Below are 20,084 nucleotides of genomic sequence, written 5' to 3'. Positions count from 1 at the left end.
ACAGTAAAGAAAGGCTCCAAACTTTTCTCCTGTACTATTTATTATTGTGTAATTTGTGTACTGCGTAGAGGTGCATTCCATTGCTCTATTTAATTGTACAGTACAAACGCTGCTGTTCTGACCTGTTGGCTGCTGGTGATGTTCAGAATCTTTTCCAGCTCTCTGAGGTCTCTGGTCACCTCCTTGAAGAGCAGTTTGAGGCGGTTCCCAATGACGTGCACCTTCTCTTTGGCCTCCAGACAGTCGCTGCCCTCGCTGTTGACCAGCAGCTGCAGGGACATGTCCTGCAGGGACGACACTTTCCTCTGGGAGTCCAGCAACTCACCACGGATTTGCTGTAGAAGGAGAGGAGTGGAGATAAAATGGTGGCTCAGGCTCACTATCATAGTGCAAGGAGTCAGTGATTCACAGAATATGGTTTTTGCATGTTTAACATTGACTACATTGCAGTCCGACTGCGCAGAATCTCTGATCTATAAATGACCTTGCATTCCAAACAACTAATCATAAAGGAATCAATATTACAGATTCTGCATCAAACGGATCCCTAAAAAACACAGTTTAACTAGCCTCTCGTGACAAACAAGATTTGGTTCTGAGTTTCAGGATTACACATCAACATAAGGCTTCTCTACCGACCATGAGTGTTTTGTGGTGATCGTGGAGGGTGTCGCTGTCCTGGATGGGGTCAATGGGAACGATCTCGTTCCTCCTGCGGTCAATGTTCTCCAGCCACAGTAGCAGGCCGTGACTCATCTCATGGAAGTCCTACAGGAGACGAGATGTGAATACAAATGTGAAGACGATGGAGTATTCAGCACTCACCGCCACCTTCTATCAAACAAATGATAAACCTTGTTTTTGATGTCCAGGACATTGAGACTGTCTCAGTTGTCAAACATGCAAACAATATCTGTACAGTTTTGGATCTTTGAGTAAGTCAACAATAGCCTGGTCTACTTCTTAATCTTCATCATGGAAATGCTACCAAAAATAATTTACTGAAATTTGTTACAAATGATGTGAGTCACCCATGATTCACCAAACAACATTTTTAAAGACGGAGCAAAGTACTTTGAGCATATGTTTTCATTACAGTCTCCTCCGTCTCCACTAACCAAAGTTAATTGCTAGGATTTTTTTTATATTAATCATTTTAAATTAACAGCTGTACAGAAAGCCAAATTACAGAGGAGGAATTTCAGGGAAAACTCAAGCACTGGATGGCATACCAGTTGAGGTATATCAGACTTTTTTTATGTACTCAGAGGACTGCGTTTAGCATGTTTTAACCACTCCAGATACTCAACAACAAGGTCTGATTTCACTATTACTGAAATAAAACCCAGGTGTTAACTATAAAGATCCAGTCCATAAAAGATTGGAGGCCCCTTACACTTCAGTGCTGCGATGAAAAAATTCTAGCAAAATGCATAGCACATAGAATTAAAGGTATCGTTGGATATTATTCATCCTAATCAGACAGGTTTTTTACATGGACGATACATTGGAGATAATATAACAAACATGATTTGAGAAAATGATCTGCAATTTTTAAAGGAACCGGTTGACTTTGTCTTTTAGCTAGCTAGGTGTTTTTAATTAGTCTAAATTTGCACTAAGAATCAATGCCGGATTCAACAACAGAACACTATGAAAAATCTGGGAAACCAGGCCTAGTATTCATAGCTGATTTAAAAAAAGCTTTTGATAAAGTATGACTGGAATTTATATATAAATGCCTGGAATATTACAATTATGGAGAATCTCTTACACAATGGGTTAAAGTTATGTATAGTAACCCTAGGTGTAAAATAGTAAATAATGGCTACATCTCAGAAAGTATTAAACTGTCAAGAGGAGTAAAACAATGTTGTCCACTATGGGCATATCTATTTACTATGGCCATCAAAATGTAACAATCAGATCCAACAATAATATCAAGGGATTCGAAATCCAGGGCTTAAAAACAAAGGTGTCATTGTACGCTGATGATTCATGTTTACTTTTAAATCCACAATTTGGATAACATATAAAATAACATTTTATAAAACAGCATCCTCTTTGTAAATTATATCATAAATAGGACTGGTAGAGTTGTCACACATTCAGCTTACAAAAATATATAAAAATGTCTGCTCTGTTCAAAATTAGAACCAACTAATTGCAGCATTACCACAAAAGTGGAAGGGGGAGAATGTAAGGAACTTGTCTGTTGGCCCTACATTTAAGACCAAAATTGGTTAAAGAAAATTGTGATGAATAAAAAGTATACCAGTTTAAATTTAAGGACCCCAAAATTGGCAGCTGTGTCATACAGATTGCAAATTAGTTGGGAAGAGATTTTCGATGTACTGATTCCATGGCACATGGTTTATGAACTGACGAAAAAAACGACACTGGATTCAAAATTTTAGTTTTTCAATTTAAATGATTATATCAAATTCTTGCAACCAATAGAATGTTATATATATGGTGGAAACAACCATCCCAGCTCTGCAGATTTTGCTGCGAAGAGACAGAATCATTAGGGAGGGATGATAGGGTTAAGGGAAAATAATAAAGAAGGAAAATATTATATACATTTCCCCAAAAATATTGTATATGGGGGATTAAAAATTATGCAGACAATTACATTGATAGAAGCCACTATCTACATGCAATATTAAAGCTGATCTACCCCCTAAAAGCAAAACAAACAAAAAAACTGTTGCCTGGTCCTAGATCTGTTTGTGCTATCTTGCCAACTCCTCAACGGCCATTTGAGTTGGCAAGACAGCACAGATCTGGGACCAAGCTAGGTGGATAGACAGCTGGACACCTACGTGACACTGCATGAGGGCATTCTGTAGTGCTGCCCTCCACTCCCCCAGAGAGGTGCCAAGTCTGTCCCAGCGGTTGTTCATCTCTTTCAACCTGGCCTGCAGGTCCTGGCATTCCTCTGTGGCAGACTGGACAAACTCTGCACTGCACAGGTTAATGGATAGCACAATGGCCTTACGCTTGTCAACAGCCTTCTGCAGCTCCTGTAGAAAGACATTATGGAAAGAGATGATTGGAGATTGTGTATAATATCAGCATAGAGTCTTTAAAAAAAGGACCTTATTGAGAATTAGGGTTGCAAAATTTCAGAAACTTTCCCTAAGATCCCAGGTTTTTAAGAAATCCCAGTTTGAGGATTCCCGATAACTAAGAGGGAATAAGCAAGGAGGAAATCCTCCAACTGGGAGCCATCCAACCGGGATTTCTGAAAAACCCGGGAATTTTGGGAAAGCCTTGCAAACTTTGTAATCTTAGTGAGGATGCTAAACACCCATTTCAGGACTCAGAGGGCAAAAAGCCAAAGGTCAAAGATCACCTTGAGTTTCTTGATGCGCATCTCGATGGTCTGGATGTCGGTGCTGAGGTCCAGGCTCTGCTGCTGCTCTAGCTCCGCCGCCGCCTGGTCCAGCCACACCCACACGGCATTGAGGTCAGAGTTGAACTGCTGCCACTGCTGAAGGTTCTGCTTCAGACGCATCTCTTTACTGAGGGCCTGGGCCTGCAGCAACTCCCAACGTTCTATCACACCTACACCACAGGGGTGGAAGAAAGGGGTATTATAATATATAAACGGCGTTATATAATATCGCTATACTATATTTATCCATCTCTTTACTGAGGGCCTGGGATGGGGCAGCAACTCCCAGTGTTCTATCACACCTACACCGCAGCGGGAAGGAAGGAGTATTATATTATTTATTTGGTAATGGGATATATACGTAGTTTTTTATTATATATATCTATCTCTTTACTCAGGGCCTGAGACTGCAGTAACTATCCTACAGTACAGTATAGGAGGAAGGAAAGAAAGGGTATGAAATTATTAATTTGGTAACGGGATATATGTGTAGTTTATCTATTATTTATGTCTATGGCTAGTTATATATTCAGGCATTTGAGGTTAGATACAACTTACAGCCTAGTACAGCCCAAAGAAATGTGTATTCTTCCGCCCCAAAGAAAGTATCTGCCTTAAAACGTCTGACTTTGTACTTATTTACCTTACAAAATCTCACCCATCTACACACAATACCCCATAATCACAAAGTGAAAACATGTTTTTAGAAATGCTTTCACATTTACTGAAAATTAATTATTATCTTCTTTCTGGGTAAGTCTCTAAGAGCTTAACACACCTGGATTGTGCATTTGCCCATTATTATTTTCAAAATTCAGTAACTTGGCCACTCAGGAACATTAATAACGGTCTTCTTGGTAAGCAACACCAATGTATATTTGGCCTTGTATTTTAGGCTATTGTCCTGCTGAAAGGTCAATTCATCCCCCAGTGGTTGGTGGAAAGCAGAGGAGCAGGTTTTCCTGTAGGATTTTGCCTGTGCTTAGCGAAATTCCGTTTATTTTTTATCCTGAAAAACTCCCTAGTCCTTAAAGCATACCCATAACATGATGCAGCCACCACTATGCTTGAAATAATGGAGAGTGGTACTCAGTGATGTGTTGTATTTGCCCCAAACATAACACTTTGTATTTAGGACAAAAAGTGAATTGCTTTACCACATTTTTTGCAGTATTACTTTAGTGCCTTCTTGCAAATCGGATGCATGTTTTGGAATATTTTTTATTCTGTACAGGTTTACTTCTTTTCACTCTGTTAATTAGGTTAGTATTGTGGAGTAACTACAATGCTGTTGATCTATCCTCAGTTTTCTCTTATCACAGCCATTAAAATCACCATTGGTCTGGTGAAATCACTGAGCGGTTTCCTTCTTCTCCAGCAACTGAGTTCAGAAGGACGCATGTATCTTTGTAGTGACTGGGTGTATTGATACACCATCCAAAGTGTAATTAATAACTTTTTTTTACCCATCTACCAATAAGTGCTCTTCTTTGTGAGGCATTGTAAAACCACCCTGGTCTTTGTGGTTGAATCTGTGTTTGAAACTCACTGCTCAAATGAGGAACCTTACAGATAGTTATATGTGTGGGGTACACAGATGAGGTAGTCATTCAAAAAGCATGTTAAACGCTATTATTGCACACAGAGTGAGTCCATGCAACTTATTTTGTAACTTGTTAAACACATTTTTACTCCTGAACTTATTTAGGCTTGCCATAACAAAGGGGTTGAATACTTTGACTCAAGACATTTCAGCTTTGAATTTTTAAGGAATGGCAGGATATACCTTTTTCATTGGCAAGATTAGCAAACTTAGGCATGACATGCCAGAAACAAATGCTGACACTACACAGCAAAGTAAACTGATCAAATTATGAAAGACAAGCATTGTAATTTTGAAATCCGTAAAGTGAGTGTGGAAGAGTTGAAAAAATTGTTGTTGTCTATCAACAATGATAAGCCACCGGGGTCTAACAACTTGGATAATAGCAGACGATATTGCCACATCTTCAATCTAAGCCTACTAGAAAGTGTGTGCCCTCAGGGCTGGAGGGAAGCAAAAGTAATTCTACTACCCAAGAATAGTAAAGCCCCCTTTACTGGCTTAAATAGCTGACCAAATCAGCCTGTTTCCAATCCTTAGTAAACTTTTGGAAAAAAAGGTGTTTGACCAGATACAATGCTATTTTACTGTAAACAAATTGACAAAAGACTTTCAGCACACTTATAGGGAAGGACATTCAACAAGCACGGCACTTACACAAATGATTGGCTGAGAGAAATTGATGATAAAAATATTATGGGAGCTGTTTTGTTTATGCATTATCGATCATAGTCTATTGATGGAAAAATGTATGTGTTATGGCTGTACACCCCCTGCTATATTGTGGATAAAGAGTTACCTGTCTAAAAGAACATAGAGGGTGTTCTTTAATAGAAGCCTCTCCAACATAATCCAGGTAGAATCATCAATTCCCCAGGGCAGCTGTCTAGGCCCCTTACTTTTTCAATATTTACTAATGACATGCCACTGGCTTTGAGTATGACTCAACACTACACAATGTCAGCTACTACAGCAAGAGACATCTCTTCAACACATAACAAAGAGATGCAGTTAGTTTCAGAATGGGTGGCAAGGAATAAGTTAGTCCTAAATATTTCAAAAACTAAAAGCATTGTATTTTGGACAAATCATTCACTAAACCCTAAACCTCAACTAAATCTTGTCATAAATTATGTGGAAATTGAGCAAGTTGAGGTGACTAAACCGCTTGGAGTAACCCTGATTTGTAAACTGTGATGGTCAAAACATGTTGATACAACAGTAGCTAAGATGGGGAGAAGTCCGTCCATAATAGCCTTCTTAAAAACACTATCAACAAGGCAGGTCCTACATGCCCTAGTTTTGTAGCACCTGGACTACTGTTCAGTTGTGTGGTCAGGTGCCACAAAGAGGGATCTCGGAAAATTACAATTGCTCAGAACAGGGCGGCCCTTAAAATGTGTACACGGAGAGCTAACATTAACAATATGCATGTAAATGGAGGAGAGATTGACTTCATCACTACTTGTTTTTATAAGAAGCGTTGACATGATGAATGCACCGAGGTGTCTGTTTAAACTACTACAAGACATGCCACTTCAGGAGGCGGAAAAAATTTGGCTTGGCCCCTAAGACCCTCAGAAACTTTTACAGATGCACAATTGAGAGCATCCTGTCGGGCTGTATCACCGCCTGGTACAGCAACTGCACCGACCGCAACCACAGGGCTCTCCTGAGGGTGGTACGGTCTGCCCAACGCATCACCGGGGGAACACTGTCTGCTCTCCAGGACACCTACAGCACCGATGTCACTGGAAGGCCAAAAATATCATCAAGAACATCAACCACAGCCATGGCCTGTTCACCCCGCTATCATCCAGAAGGCGAGGTCAATACAGGTGCATCAAAGCTGGGACCGAGAGACTGAAAAACAGCTTCTATCTCAAGGCCATCAGACTGTTAAATAGCCATCACTTCCCGGTTACCACCTGGCTACTCAACCCTGCACCTTAGAGGCTGCTGCACTATATACATAGACATGGAATCACTGGCCACTTTAATAACGGAACACTAGTCACTATAATAATGTTAACATACTGCTTTACTCATCTCATATGTATATACTGTAGTCTATTCTTTCTTATTTTTTTACCCCTTTTTCTCCCCAATTTCATGGTATACAATTGGTAGTTACAGTCTTGTCTCATCGCTGCAACTCCCGTACAGACTCTGGAGAGGCAAAGGTCGAGAGCTGTGCGTCCTCCGAAACACAACCCAACCAAGCCTCACTGCTTCTTGACACAATGCCCACTTAACACGGAAGCCAGCCACATGTGTCGGAGGAAACACCGTACACCTTGCGGCCGTGTCAGCGTGCACTGCGCCCACCCCGCCACAGGACTCGCTAGTGCGCGATGGAACAATTACATCCCTGCTGGCCAAACTCTCCCCTAACCCGGACGACGCTGGGCCAATTCTGCGCCGCCCTATATATATTTCTTAATTCCATTATTTTACTTTTAGATGTATTGTTGTGAATTGTTAGATATTACTGCACTGTTGGAGCTAGAAACGTAAGCATTTCGCTACACCCGCAATAACATCTGCTCAATATGTGTATGTGACCAATTTTTTTAAAATTTGATTTGACCAAGTGTCTCTTCACAATCCCCAAGTCAAGAACAGACGATGAGAGGCGCACAGTGCTACATTGAGCTACGACTACATGGAACTCTATTCCACATCAGGTAACTGACTCAAACAGTAGGATCAGATAAAAAGAATAATATATATATATATATACACACACCTTCTGGAACAGAGGGGACTGTGAAGAGACACACACAGGCACAGACACACAATAAGACACACACACCTACACAAGCATTTTGTATTGGAGATATGTGGTAGTAGAGTAGAGGCCTGAGGGAACACAATGTGTTGTGAAAAGTGTTATGAAATGTAATGTCAAGTAACATTTAACATTGTATATAACTGCCTTAATTTTGCTGGGATCCTTAATAAATACAAATACAAACATTTATTTGTAAAAATATTGAATAACATAACTCCACATCGACATTATATGGTATATTTAATCAATTTTAAATGCAGGCTGTAACACAACAAAATTAGGAAAAAGTCAAGGGGTGTGAAAACTTTGAAGGCACTGTATACAGTACAGTATCAACATCTGAAAGCCAAACATTACCTGTTGTTTGTGAATCACCACCAATGGGGTCAGCGAGTCCTGAGGCCTTGTCCTCCTCCCCCTTCAGCTCGTAGCCCACTCTCTTCACCGTGTCTATACTGCCACGACACTCGCCCAACAGACGCATCTACACAACACGACAGGACAGGTAGCGGATGGAAAGCATGTCACTGAGATGCTCACATCATGTAATCCCGCTGAGTAGATACTTATTTTACATACCACATGATTTATGTAGATAAAGACACAATGTTTCCTAAAGACCTTCCATTGAGACATACAGTACCAGTTAAAAGTTTGGACACACATACTCATTCAAGGGTTTTTCTTTATTTCTACTATGTTCTACATTGTAGAATAATAGTGAAGACTTCAAAACTATGAAATAACACATATGGAATCATGTAGTAGCCAAACAAGTGTTAAATAAAAATATAATTGATATTTTAGATTATTCAAAATATCCCCCTTTGCCTTGATGACAGCTTTGCACACTCTTGGCATTCTCTCAACCAGCTTCATCTGGAATGCTTATCCAACAGTCTTGAAGGAGTTCCCACATATGATGAGCACTTGTTAGCTGCTTTTCCTTCACTCTGCAGTCCAACTCATCCCAAACCATCTCAATTGGGTTGTGGTCAGGTGATTGTGGAGGCCAGCTCATCTGATGTAGCATTCCATCACTCTCCTTCTTGGTCAAATAGCCCTTACACAGCCTGGCGGTGTGTTTTAGGTCATTGTCCTGTTTAAAAAACAAATGATAGTCCCACTAAGCGCAAACCAGATGGGATGACATATCGCTGCAGAATACTGTGGTAGCCATGCTGGTTAAGTGCGCCTTGAATTCTAAATAAATCCCGACAGTGTCACCAGCAAAGCAACCCCCACACCATCACACCTCCTCCATTCCCACGGTGGTAACCACACATGCGGTTGGAACCAAAAATCTCTAATTTGGACTCATCAGACCAAAGGACAGATTTCCACCGGTCTAATGTCCATTCCTCGTGTTTCTTGGCCCAAGCAAGTATTTTCTTCTTATTGGTGTCCTTTAGTAAACTCATCAAAAAAAGGAATGTCCTCTCACTGTCAAATGCGTTTATTTTCAGCAAACTTAAAATGTGTAAATATTTGTATGAACATAACAAGATTCAACAACTGAGACATAAACTGAACAAGTTCCACAGACATGTGACTAACAGAAATGTAATAATGTGTCACTGAACAAAGGGGGGGGGGGGGGGGGTGTCAAAATCAAAAGTTACAATCAGTGCATTAAGTACTGCAGTGCATCTCCTCCTCATGGACTGCACCAGATTTGGCAGTTCTTGCTGTGTGATGTTACCCCACTCTTCCACCAAGGCACCTCCAAGTTCCTGGACATTTCTGGGGGGAATGACCCTAGCCCTCACCCTCCGATCCAACAGGTCTCAGACGTGCTCAATGGGATTGAGATCCGGGCTCTTCGCTGGCCGTGACAGAACACTGACATTCCTGTCTTGCAGGAAATCACGCACAGAATGAGCAGTATGGCTGGTGGCATTGTCATGCTGGAGGATCATGTCAGGATGAGCCTGCAGGAAGGGTACCACGAGGGAGGAGGATGTCTTCCTTGTAACGCACAGCATTGAGATTGCCTGCAATGACAACAAGCTCAGTCCGATGATGCTGTGACACACCGCCCCAGACCATGAGGGATCCTCCACCTCCAAATCGATCCCGCTCCAGAGTACAGGCCTCGGTGTAACGCTCATTCATTCGACAATAAACGCGAATCCGACCATCACCCCTGGTGAGGCAAAACCAAAACTCGTCAGTGAAGAGCACTTTTTGCCAGTCCTGTCTGGTCCAGCGACCAGTAGAAAAGCCTCTTTACTGTCCTAAGTTTTCATAACTGTGACTTTAATTGACTACCATTTGTAAACTGTTCGTGTCTTAACAACCGTTCCACAGGTGCATGTTCATTCATTGTTTATGGTTCATTGAACAAGCATGGGAAACAGTGTTTAAACCCTTCACAATGAAGATCTGTGAAGTTATTTGGATTTTTACAAATTATCTTTGAAAGACAGGCTCCTGAAAAAGAGACGTTTCTTTTTTTGCTGAGTTTAGTAGTTTCTTTGCAGCAATTTGACCATGAAGGCCAAATTCACGCAATCTCCTCTGAATAGTTGATGTTGAGATGTGTCTGTTACTTGGACTCTGTGAAGCATTTATTTGGGCTGCAATTTCTGAGGATGGTAACTCTAATGAACGTATCCTCTGCAGCAGAGATAACTCTGGGTCTTCCTTTCCTGTGGCGGTCCTCATGAGAGCCAGTTTCATCATAGCACTTGATGGTTTTTGCGACTGCACTTGAAGAAACTTTCAAAGTTCTTGAAATTTTCCGGATTGACTGACCTTCATGTCTTAAAGTAATGATGGACTGTCTTTTCTCTTTGCTTATTTGAGCTGTTCTTGCCATAATATGGACTTTTACCAAATAGGGCTACCCCCCTACCTTGTCGCAACACAACTGATTGGCTCAAATGCAATAAGGAAAGAAATTCCACAAATTAACTTTTAACAAGGCACACCTGTTAATTAAAATGCATTCCTGGTGACTACCCCATGAAGCTTGTTGAGAGAATGCCAAGAGTGTGCAAAGCTGTCATCAAGGCAGTGGGTGGCTACCTTGAAGAATCTCAAAATATAAAATATATTTTGATTTGTTTAACACTTTATTGATTACTACATGATTCCATATGTGTTATTTCATCGTTTTGATGTCTTCATCATTATTCTACAATTAAGAAAATAGTAAAAATAAAGAAAAACCCTGGAATGAGTAGGTTTGGCTCGTACTGTAACTCACAGAATGGTGATAAGGGTCTCTTATCAGACATACCAATAACATTCATGGAATAGTTTAAATTGTAACTTCATGTTTACAAACCCTGAGAGCCAAATGGGCTGCAGAAGACTTGGGTGTCTAGTCTAGTGAATGAGACCAGTATATTAACTAGTGAATGAGACCAGCAGTACTCACATATCCCATGTATGAAGCGTCCAGCTCGGGGCCAGTTGGGGTGCGGCTGCGGATTATGTTCTCTGTCTGTTGCAGGTGGAACCGGCTGGTGTCCAGAACCTTGTCCAACTGTAGGATGTGAGTCTCCAGGGTACCTCCCTCTCCTAAGGATGGGAAGATGAGATGGAATACAGTTAGATAAAGGCTTTGATTTTAAGTTCATGGGCCGGTTTCTTAGACCTAGATTAAGCCTACTTCTGTTGGATTTAAAAGCACGTTCAATGTAGATTATTCAGGAGTTTTTTTTAGATTTTTGGATTTTATTTAAGCTTTATTTAACTAGCCAAGTCAGTTAAGAACAAATTCTTATTTACAATGACGGCCTACCCCGACCAAACCCGGACGACGCTGGGCCAATTGTGTGCCGACCTATGGGACACCCAATCACGACCGGATGCGATACAGCCTGGATTCGTTTAAAGGAACATTCCACCCAAAAATCTAGTTGTTTTCAAGATATGTAACTTTCAAAATACATGAAAAAAATATGAAAGTTACATATCTTGAAACCTTGATTGCTGACAAGCAAAACATTTTTGGAACTATGTCAACAATGGACTAATGAAACAAATACCAAAATATAGTTTTTAGGTGGAGTTTTCCTTTAATCTGTCTTAATCTGTGTCCGAAAAACCGTCCCTAAATGTTTTCTTCAAACAGACATAGAAATCCATCCACTGCAAAACATTGTAAGATATCATTAATAGTGAGTGTTATCCATTCAGTGGTAAATTAGAAGACAAGGGACAAAGGACATTTGTAACACAAAAAACAACAGACAACAACATCTCCCCAACAGTGCACAACAACATGCACCTTTTGAAACACACAGGATGCCAACCACAAATTAGCTTGAGGTTAGCTACAGTAGCCTATGTGCTGCAAAATGTAATATAAAAAAATACAAAATCGTTAGGAAGTGGTGCTGTTGGTTAACAGTAATTGCTGTTATGCTTCAGTGTGCGAGTAAGAAAACCAAACCAAACTCCTAGCAGGCAGTAAGTAGGCTGTTAGTGTTATTTTTCCACACTACGGCATCTTGCCTACCATCCAAGGACCTCAGGGTTTGTTCAGTTAGTTTAACAAAGGCCTCAGGGCTCTCTGGGATCACTACATCTGGAAGAAACATATACATACACACATTTCTTACAATTAACAAGGCTGAATATGAGTGTGCTTTAACAGCCACTGTACAATACTGTATCTCTCCACAGTGATGTCTCCACTCTCTCTGAGATCGAGGCTATCTTAAGTTGTGAGGGGTGTGTTATCCTTAGTATCTGACAGTACGGGTGTGAGGGGTGTAGACTAGACTGACCTGACAGAGCAGAGGCAGAAGCTGATCCCTGGTAGCTCCCCTCATCTCCGTGCTCCCCCTGCTCAGAGGCCAGGCCCAGGGCCCTGCTGGCACTCTCCAGCCCCCGGCTCAGGTCGTAATCGTGGTCCCACTCCAGGGGGATGGAGTCCACACTGGCTGGGGTGTCCCTGCCTGAGCGCTCAGCCCCAGTCCGCAGAGGGGCAGCCAGGGAAGCAGAGTGGCTTAGGGAGGGTAGAGGGGACATCAGGCAATCTCCCAGACGCTCACTCCAGGGAATGCTGGACAGGTCCCCAGGTTCGTCTAGTTCAAACTCCCGGTCCGAGAATGACACGTCATACTCGTCACCTGTTAGCTGGAGGAAGAGGAGTGGGAGGTACACTTATGAGACTGTCAACAAAGACAATGACAGGTTCCAGGAATCAAGACATGGCATCATTTGGTAAAATGGCCACAGGAGAGAATTTGCTCAACTCTATCCTCTTTTAAAAAAACAACAATGAAAGGGTGCTAGAAGCCAAGTCACCCAACATTAAAATCGAACCATGGGGGCCAGTAGATGTCATCCCTAGGCTTAACGTCATCCCTAGGCTTACCGTCATCCCTAGGCTTACCGGTAGACGTATGAGCTTCTTGTAATAGCGCTCCACACGTCCGAACACCTCCTGGCAGTATCTCTGCAGCTCTTCCAGCTCCTCCTCTATAACAGCTGCATCCAGAGGCTCACTCTTCTCTAGCAGCACCTCACCCTGGTGGAAGATGTGCTCAATCTTCCCAGTGGTCAGAGAGATCTCCTGCTGGAACGCCTGGTAGACAATCAATCAATCAATCAATCAAACGTACTTCATTTTACATCAGCGGTTGTCAAAAAGTGGAAGAGAAGCAGAGACCAACCAAGTAAGGTTGAGTTCACAACCACCAGGTGTGAAACTTATTAGCAAAAATTATGACTTGGTCTCCCGAGTGGCGCAGCGGTCTAAGGCACTGCATCTCAGTGCTAGAGGTGTCACTACAGACCCTGGTTTGATTCCAGGCTGTATCACAACTGGCCGTGATTGGGAGTTCCATAGGGCGGCGCACAATTGGCCCAGCGTCGTCCGGGTTAGGTTTTGGCCAGGGTGTCATTGTAAATAAGAATTTGTTCTTAACAGACTTGCCTAGTTAAATAAAGTTTAATAAAAAATGACCAGTACCATGTACCTGGGCAGCACCAAGGTGTGAGGTATTGTGGGCATTCTTACCCTGAGCTGTTTGATCTTGGCCTGGATGTCACACTCTGAGAAGTGCTCTATGTTGGTGAGCTGCAGGTCCATCTCCGTGAGCCACACCAGGATGCTGTCTCTGGCTGTCTCAAACTCCTCACGCTGACTGATAAAGTGCTGGAGAAATCATGAAGGGATGCTTTAGGATACACATTTCTCGCAGCAAAAAAAAAGATTTACCAATGAATTGCAATTTCAGGCAGACACTCCTCATTATTTCTTTCTGTGAGCACTACGGATATTTAGGAGTGTAGAATCGGACTATATACAAGACTTTCTGTTGTGTTACAGTTGTTCAACAAGGATGGACGCGACTCTGTACCTTGAGCCTGCGGAGGATGGAGGCCACCCTCTTCTGCAGGTTGTCCCAGCGCTGGTTCCCGTCGTGGGCCATCTCCCGGAGGCGACAGGAGGAGTCGGTGCGGTTCTCCCTGGCCAGACGGCGGTACTGCTTATTGATCAGCTCCAGCTGGGTCAGACTCTCATGGACCTGACGTTGGAATGCCTACAGGACAACATATAATTAAAATATATATATTTATCAATGCACACATTTAGTATTGATCAAGGAAATGTTGATTAATCATTCAGTTGACAATTTAGTTGATCAATTGATCATTTAGTATCAATCAGAGACAAGTTAGTCCATCCATGAGTTTTGTCTAGATATGTACAGTCGTGGCCAAAAGTTTTGAGAATGACACAAATTTTAATTTCCACAAAGTTTGCTGCTTCAGTGTCTTTAGATATTTTTGTTAGATGTTACTATGGAATACTGAAGTATAATTACAAGCATTTCATAAGTGTCAATGGTTTTTATTGACAATTACATGAAGTTGATGCAAAGAGTCAGTATTTGCAGTGTTGACCCTTCTTTTTCAAGAGCTCTGCAATCCGCCCTGGCATGCTGTCAATTAACTTCTGGGCCACATCCTGACTGATGGCAGCCCATTCTTGCATAATCAATGCTTAGAGTTTGTCAGAATGTGTGGGTTTTTGTTTGTCCACCCGCCTCTTGAAGATTGACCACAAATTCTCAATGGGATTAAGGTCGGTGGAGTTTCCTGGCCATGGACCCAAAATATCGATGTTTAGTTCCCCGAGCCACTTAGTTATCACTTTTGCCTTATGGCAAGGTGCTCCATCATGCTGGAAAAGGCATTGTTCATCACCAAACTGTTCATGGATGGTTGGGAGAAGTTGCCCTCAGAGGATGTGTTGGTATCATTCTTTATTCATGGCTGTGTTCTTAGGCAAAATTGTGAGTGAGCCCACTCCCTTGGCTGAGAAGTAACCCCACACATGAATGGTCTCACGATGCTTTACTGTTGGCATGATACAGGACTGATGGTAGCGCTCACCTTGTCTTCTCTGGAGAAGCTTTTTTCCGGATGTTCCAAACAATCGGAAAGGGGATTCATCAGAGAAAATTACTTTACCCCAGTCCTCAGCAGTCCAATCCTTGTAACTTTTGCAGAATATCAGTCTGTCCCTAATTTTCTTCCTGGAGAGATGTGGCTTCTTTACTGCCCTTCTTGACACCAGGCCATCCTCCAAAAGTCTTCGCCTCACTGTGCGTGCAGATGCACTCACACCTGCCTGCTGCCATTCCTGAGCAAGCTCTGTACTGGTGTTTCCCCGATCCCTTTAGGAGACGGTCCTGGCGCTTGCTGGACTTTCTTGGGCACCCTGAAGCCTTCTTCACAACAATTGAACCGCTCTCCTTAAAGTTCTTGATGATCCGATAAATGGTTGATTTAGGTGCAATCTTACTGGCAGTAATATCCTTGCCTGTGAAGCCCTTTTTGTGCAAAGCAATGATGACGGCATGTGTTTCCTTGCAGGTAACCATGGCTGACAGAGGAAGAACAATGATTCCAAGCACCACCCTCCTTTGGAAGCTTTCAGTCTGTTATTTGAACTCAATCAGCATGACAGAGTGTTCTCCAGCCTTGTCCTCGTCAACACTCACACCTGTGTTAACAAGAGAATCACTGACATGATGTCAGCTGGTCCTTTTGTGGCAGGGCTGAAATGCAGTGGAATTTTTCCAGTTCATTTGCATGGCAAAGAGGGACTTTGCAATTAACTGCAATTCATCTGATCACTCTTCATAACATTCTGGAGTATATGCAAATAGCCATCATACAAACTGAGGCAGCAGACTTTGTGAAAATTAATATTTGTGTCATTCTCAAAACTTTTGGCCACGACTGTACTGTAGAGGTACTGTCTTCTGAATGTGAGATACATGGGGAGAGAATATAGTGGTTTACAGCATATCAAATAAGGTGGTCTGTAATAGTTGTACTGTACCTCAAACTTCTTTAGTTCTTCCTTGGCCACAGTGTAGAGCACGCCTGAAGAGTTGGGCAGAGCAGCAGTCTTCTCTGAGGTCACAAGCCACTCCTCAAAACGTGCAAAGTCCTCTAAGAACTTCTGCCATAAACGCCATGTCTCTTCAATCCTTAGAAATGAAAACGATATCGACTATTTTAAGTTATGGTGACAGCCTACATCATAAGCTTTCAAATATACTAACCAACCCTAGAGTTACATCACCGCACTTTGCTTGTTGATACTCTTGAAATAAAAAAAATCGTACTACTGTAGAAACAACTGCGAAAACTGTTTCTAATAGTAGTAGCTGCACCAATGTGTCAGAGGAAACACTGTCCAACTTGCGACCAAGTCAGCTTGCACGCACCCGGCTCACCACATGGAGTCACTAGAGCGCGATGGGACAAAGAAATCCCGGTCGGCTAAACCCTCCCCTAATCTGGACGACGCTGGGCCAATTGTGCGCCGCCTCATGGGTCTTCCGGTCACGGCCGGCTGTGACACAGCCTGGGATTGAACCCGGGCCTGTAGTGACGCCTCAAGCACTGTGATGCAGTTCCTTAGACCACTGCGCCACTTGAAAGGCCCTGTGTATTCTTTTTTTAAGCCCATAACCATGTGTGTGAGGTGTATACTTTTGTTTCAAAGTAGATTTGTTTAAGACTGCCAAAAAAACACTCCGTGTGACCCTGATTTAGCCCACTGCAGCAAAAGGTTAAGTTAAACTGTGTAGGTCTTACTTGAGCCTTCTCTCCATGGACAAGGCACAGATGCTCCTCCATCGGCGGTCCAGGCTGCGAGTGGCCTGCTGGATAGATTCACACTCTGTGTCCGTGGCACAAGCGTCACAGTCGTGCAACAGCACCTCACACAGGTTCAACACAGACGCCACACCTGTACTGTGCTTCTCTATGTCACGCTGAAGCTCCTGGATGGACGGAGAGAAAGATGGAAGGGCGTTATGGTATGTTAGAGAAAGAGGGTGGGATCCTGATCTTTTCAGAATCAAGAAACCTACTAAGATTTTTCAATAAGCCCCTCTCTATTGTACTGTCTGTAAGCCTGTCTGCTAGGAACTAAAAAGGATCTATAAAGTATCAACATAAGCAACTATCATTGATTATGTACAGTATCTGTATTAATAGCTATACCAAGGGTTGTAAACTACAGTGTGTTTCCAAAGTACTCACAGCCCACTGATGCGTTAGCCTGGTGGTGCCAGATCTGTTTGTGCCATCTTGCCAACTGCTATGACAACGACTACAGGAGTCTACAAGACAGCACAAACAGATCTGGGACCACCAAGCTGACGGGGTATTTACCTGCTGCAGGTCCAGCTTCCTCTGTATCTCCTGGGAATCACAGGTGTCATAGACGATGGGTCTGGATAGCTCAGTCTCTATGTGGGCCAGCCAGGACCGCAGAGTACTCATGTTCTTATCCAGCTGCTGCACTGCCACCAGAGTCTCCCTCAGCTTCTTCACTCTATAGCAACCGGATACACGATGCTTGTTTTAGAAAAACATACATTACACAGCAGATTCCTCGTGTAGAAGCACCTAAAAACAATTAACAAAGTCATTAAACCACTTCTTTCCACTCATTGTTTTTTATTTTACCAGGACCATTGTGGTCAAATTGTGCTAAGCACAGTACTGTACACTGGGCCAGCCAGGGAGTTTCTGAAAGTCAAGAAGAAGGCTGCATCAAAGCAAATATTAACGACAATGGCGTGTGTAAATAAATGTGTATATTCCTAACCCGCAGCAGTACAGTATATCCATGTACTTCCTATCCCACACACCCGGCCATAGTATATACAGTGCATTTGGAAAGTATTCAGACCACTTCCCTTTTTACACATTTTGTTACGTTACAGTATTATTCTAAAATTGATTAAATAGAACATTTTCCTCATCAATCTACACTCAATACCACATAACGACAAAGCGAAAACATAAATACCTTATTTACATAAGTATTCAGACCCTTTGCTATGAGACTCAAAACTGAGCTCAGGTGCATCCTGTTTCCTTTGATCATCCTTGAGATGTTTCTACAACTTGATTGGAGTCCACCTGTGGTAAATTCAATTGATTAAACATGATTTGGAAAGACACACAACTGTCTATATAAGGTCCCACAATTGACGGTGCATGTCAGAGCATAAACCAATCCATGAGGTCGAAGGAATTGTCCGTATAGCTCCGAGACAGGATTGTGTCGAGGCACAGATCTGGGGAAGAGTACCAAAAAATGTCTGCAGCATTGACAGTCCACAAGAACACAGTGACCTCCATCATTCTTAAATGGAAGAAGTTTGCAACCACCAAGACTCTTCCTAGAGCTGGCCGCCCGGCAAAACTGAGCAATCGGGGGAGAAGGGCCTTGGTCAGGGAGGTGACCAAGACCCGATGGTCACTCTGACAGCGCTCCAGAGTTTCTCTGTGGAGATGTGAGAACCTTCCAGAAGGACAGCCATCTTTGTAAGACTCCACCAATCAGGCCTTTATGGTAGAGTGGCCAGATGGAAGCCACTCCTCATTAAAAGGCCATGACAGCCCGCTTGGAGTTTGCAAAAAGGTACCTAAATGACTCTGACCTTGAGAAACAAGATTCTCTGGCTTGATGAAACCAAGATTGAACTCTTTGGCCTGAATGACAAGCGTCACGTCTGGAGGAAACCTGGCACCATCCCTAGGGTGAAGCATAGTGGTGGCAGCATCATGCTGTGGGGATGTTTTTCAGCAGCAGGGCCTGGGAGACTAGTCAGGATCGAGGGAAAGATGAATGGAGAAAAGTACAGAGAGATCCTTGATGAAAACCTGCTCCAGTGCGCTCAGGACCTCAGACTGGGGCGAAGGTTCAACTTCCAACAGGACAACAACCCTAAGCACACAGCCAAGACAACGCAGGAGTGGCTTTAGGACAAGTCCCTGAATGTCCTTGAGTGGCCCAGCCAGAGCCTGGACTTAAACCCCATCGAACATCTCTGGAGAGACTTGAAAATAGCTGTGCAGCGACGCTCCCCATCCAACCTGCCAGAGCTTGAGAGGATCTGCGGAGAAGAATGGGAGAAACTCCCCAAATACAGGTGCGCCAAGCTTATAGCGTCATACCCAAGAAAACTCGAGGCTGTAATCACTGCCAAAGGTGCTTCAACAATGTACTGAGTAAAGGGTCTGAATACTTATGTAAATATGATAGCAGTTTTTTATTTTTAATACATTTGCTAACATTTCTAATAACCTGTTTTTGCTTTGTCATTAATCCATTTTAGAATAAGGCTGTAACGCAACAAAATGTGGAAAAATGCAAGTGGTCTGAATATTTTCCAAATGGACTCCTTACCTGGCTCCGAGGAGGTCCAGCAGGTGTTGCCAGCGCTCGCCCACCTTGCTGAGTTTGTGTTCTATCTCAGAGGCCTTGGTCTCGTGGCTGGCCCTGGCCAGGCGCTCACCCATCTTGTGCAGCTGCAGCTTGTTCTCCTTAGCCAACGCTATCTCCTCCTGGTAGTCCTGGGAGAGTGAGTAAAAACTGTAATCAGCCCATGTAAAAGGGAGAATAGTGTAACAGTTTGGACTGAAACATTATTCAAAGAGGAATCAACTTCTACAAGCATAGAAGCAACTCAGAGTAGAGAAGAGCAATTCAATGGGATATTTGTCTAATTAATCAAACACGAATGAAAAGACAAGGTCTGGTACCGCTTGGTGTTTACCTTGCGTAGCTTCTCGATCATCTCCTCGATGCTGATGTCTCCATTCTGGGACACCTTGCTCTCCATGTCGGTAAGCCAGTCACACAGCTCCTTGTTCTTCTCGTTAAACACGGCCCACTCATTCAGCTTCTCACTCACCTGCTTCTGCCGAAGGGATAGCTATGGAGAGAGAGAGAGAGAGAGAGAGAGAGAGACACAGCAAGACACAGATACACAGGTGTTGTA

At 42.8% G+C, this 20,084-nt stretch overlaps 1 protein-coding gene across 7 annotated transcripts in view; it reads right to left on the bottom strand.

The window, feature by feature from the left end:
* The window catches only part of LOC106603506 (spectrin repeat containing, nuclear envelope 1b), a 151,808-nt gene that overhangs the window by 4,523 nt on the left and 127,201 nt on the right, over positions 1-20,084 (bottom strand). For 6 of the 7 annotated variants that reach the window (XM_082974731.1, XM_082974743.1, XM_082974741.1 and 3 more), the window contains 16 exons: positions 19,860-20,018; positions 19,490-19,656; positions 17,461-17,623; positions 16,879-17,066; positions 16,115-16,265; positions 14,121-14,303; positions 13,778-13,915; positions 13,151-13,342; positions 12,540-12,891; positions 12,269-12,337; positions 11,183-11,325; positions 8,155-8,281; positions 3,359-3,570; positions 2,826-3,026; positions 640-768; positions 123-335 (listed from right to left, as the gene is read on the bottom strand). In XM_082974731.1, the coding sequence (XP_082830857.1) occupies positions 123-335; positions 640-768; positions 2,826-3,026; positions 3,359-3,570; positions 8,155-8,281; positions 11,183-11,325; positions 12,269-12,337; positions 12,540-12,891; positions 13,151-13,342; positions 13,778-13,915; positions 14,121-14,303; positions 16,115-16,265; positions 16,879-17,066; positions 17,461-17,623; positions 19,490-19,656; positions 19,860-20,018 (2,787 nt within the window). The remainder of the gene's footprint in view (positions 1-122; positions 336-639; positions 769-2,825; positions 3,027-3,358; positions 3,571-8,154; positions 8,282-11,182; positions 11,326-12,268; positions 12,338-12,539; positions 12,892-13,150; positions 13,343-13,777; positions 13,916-14,120; positions 14,304-16,114; positions 16,266-16,878; positions 17,067-17,460; positions 17,624-19,489; positions 19,657-19,859; positions 20,019-20,084) is intronic. The other variant, XM_082974740.1, reaches the window with a different exon arrangement.

Source organism: Salmo salar, chromosome 01 (assembly GCF_965601325.2).
Source record: "Salmo salar chromosome 01, fSalSal1, whole genome shotgun sequence".
Taxonomy (NCBI): Eukaryota; Metazoa; Chordata; class Actinopteri; order Salmoniformes; family Salmonidae; genus Salmo; species Salmo salar.
The sequence above is the reverse complement of the archived record's forward strand: the minus strand, read 5'-3'. Positions and strand labels throughout refer to the sequence as shown.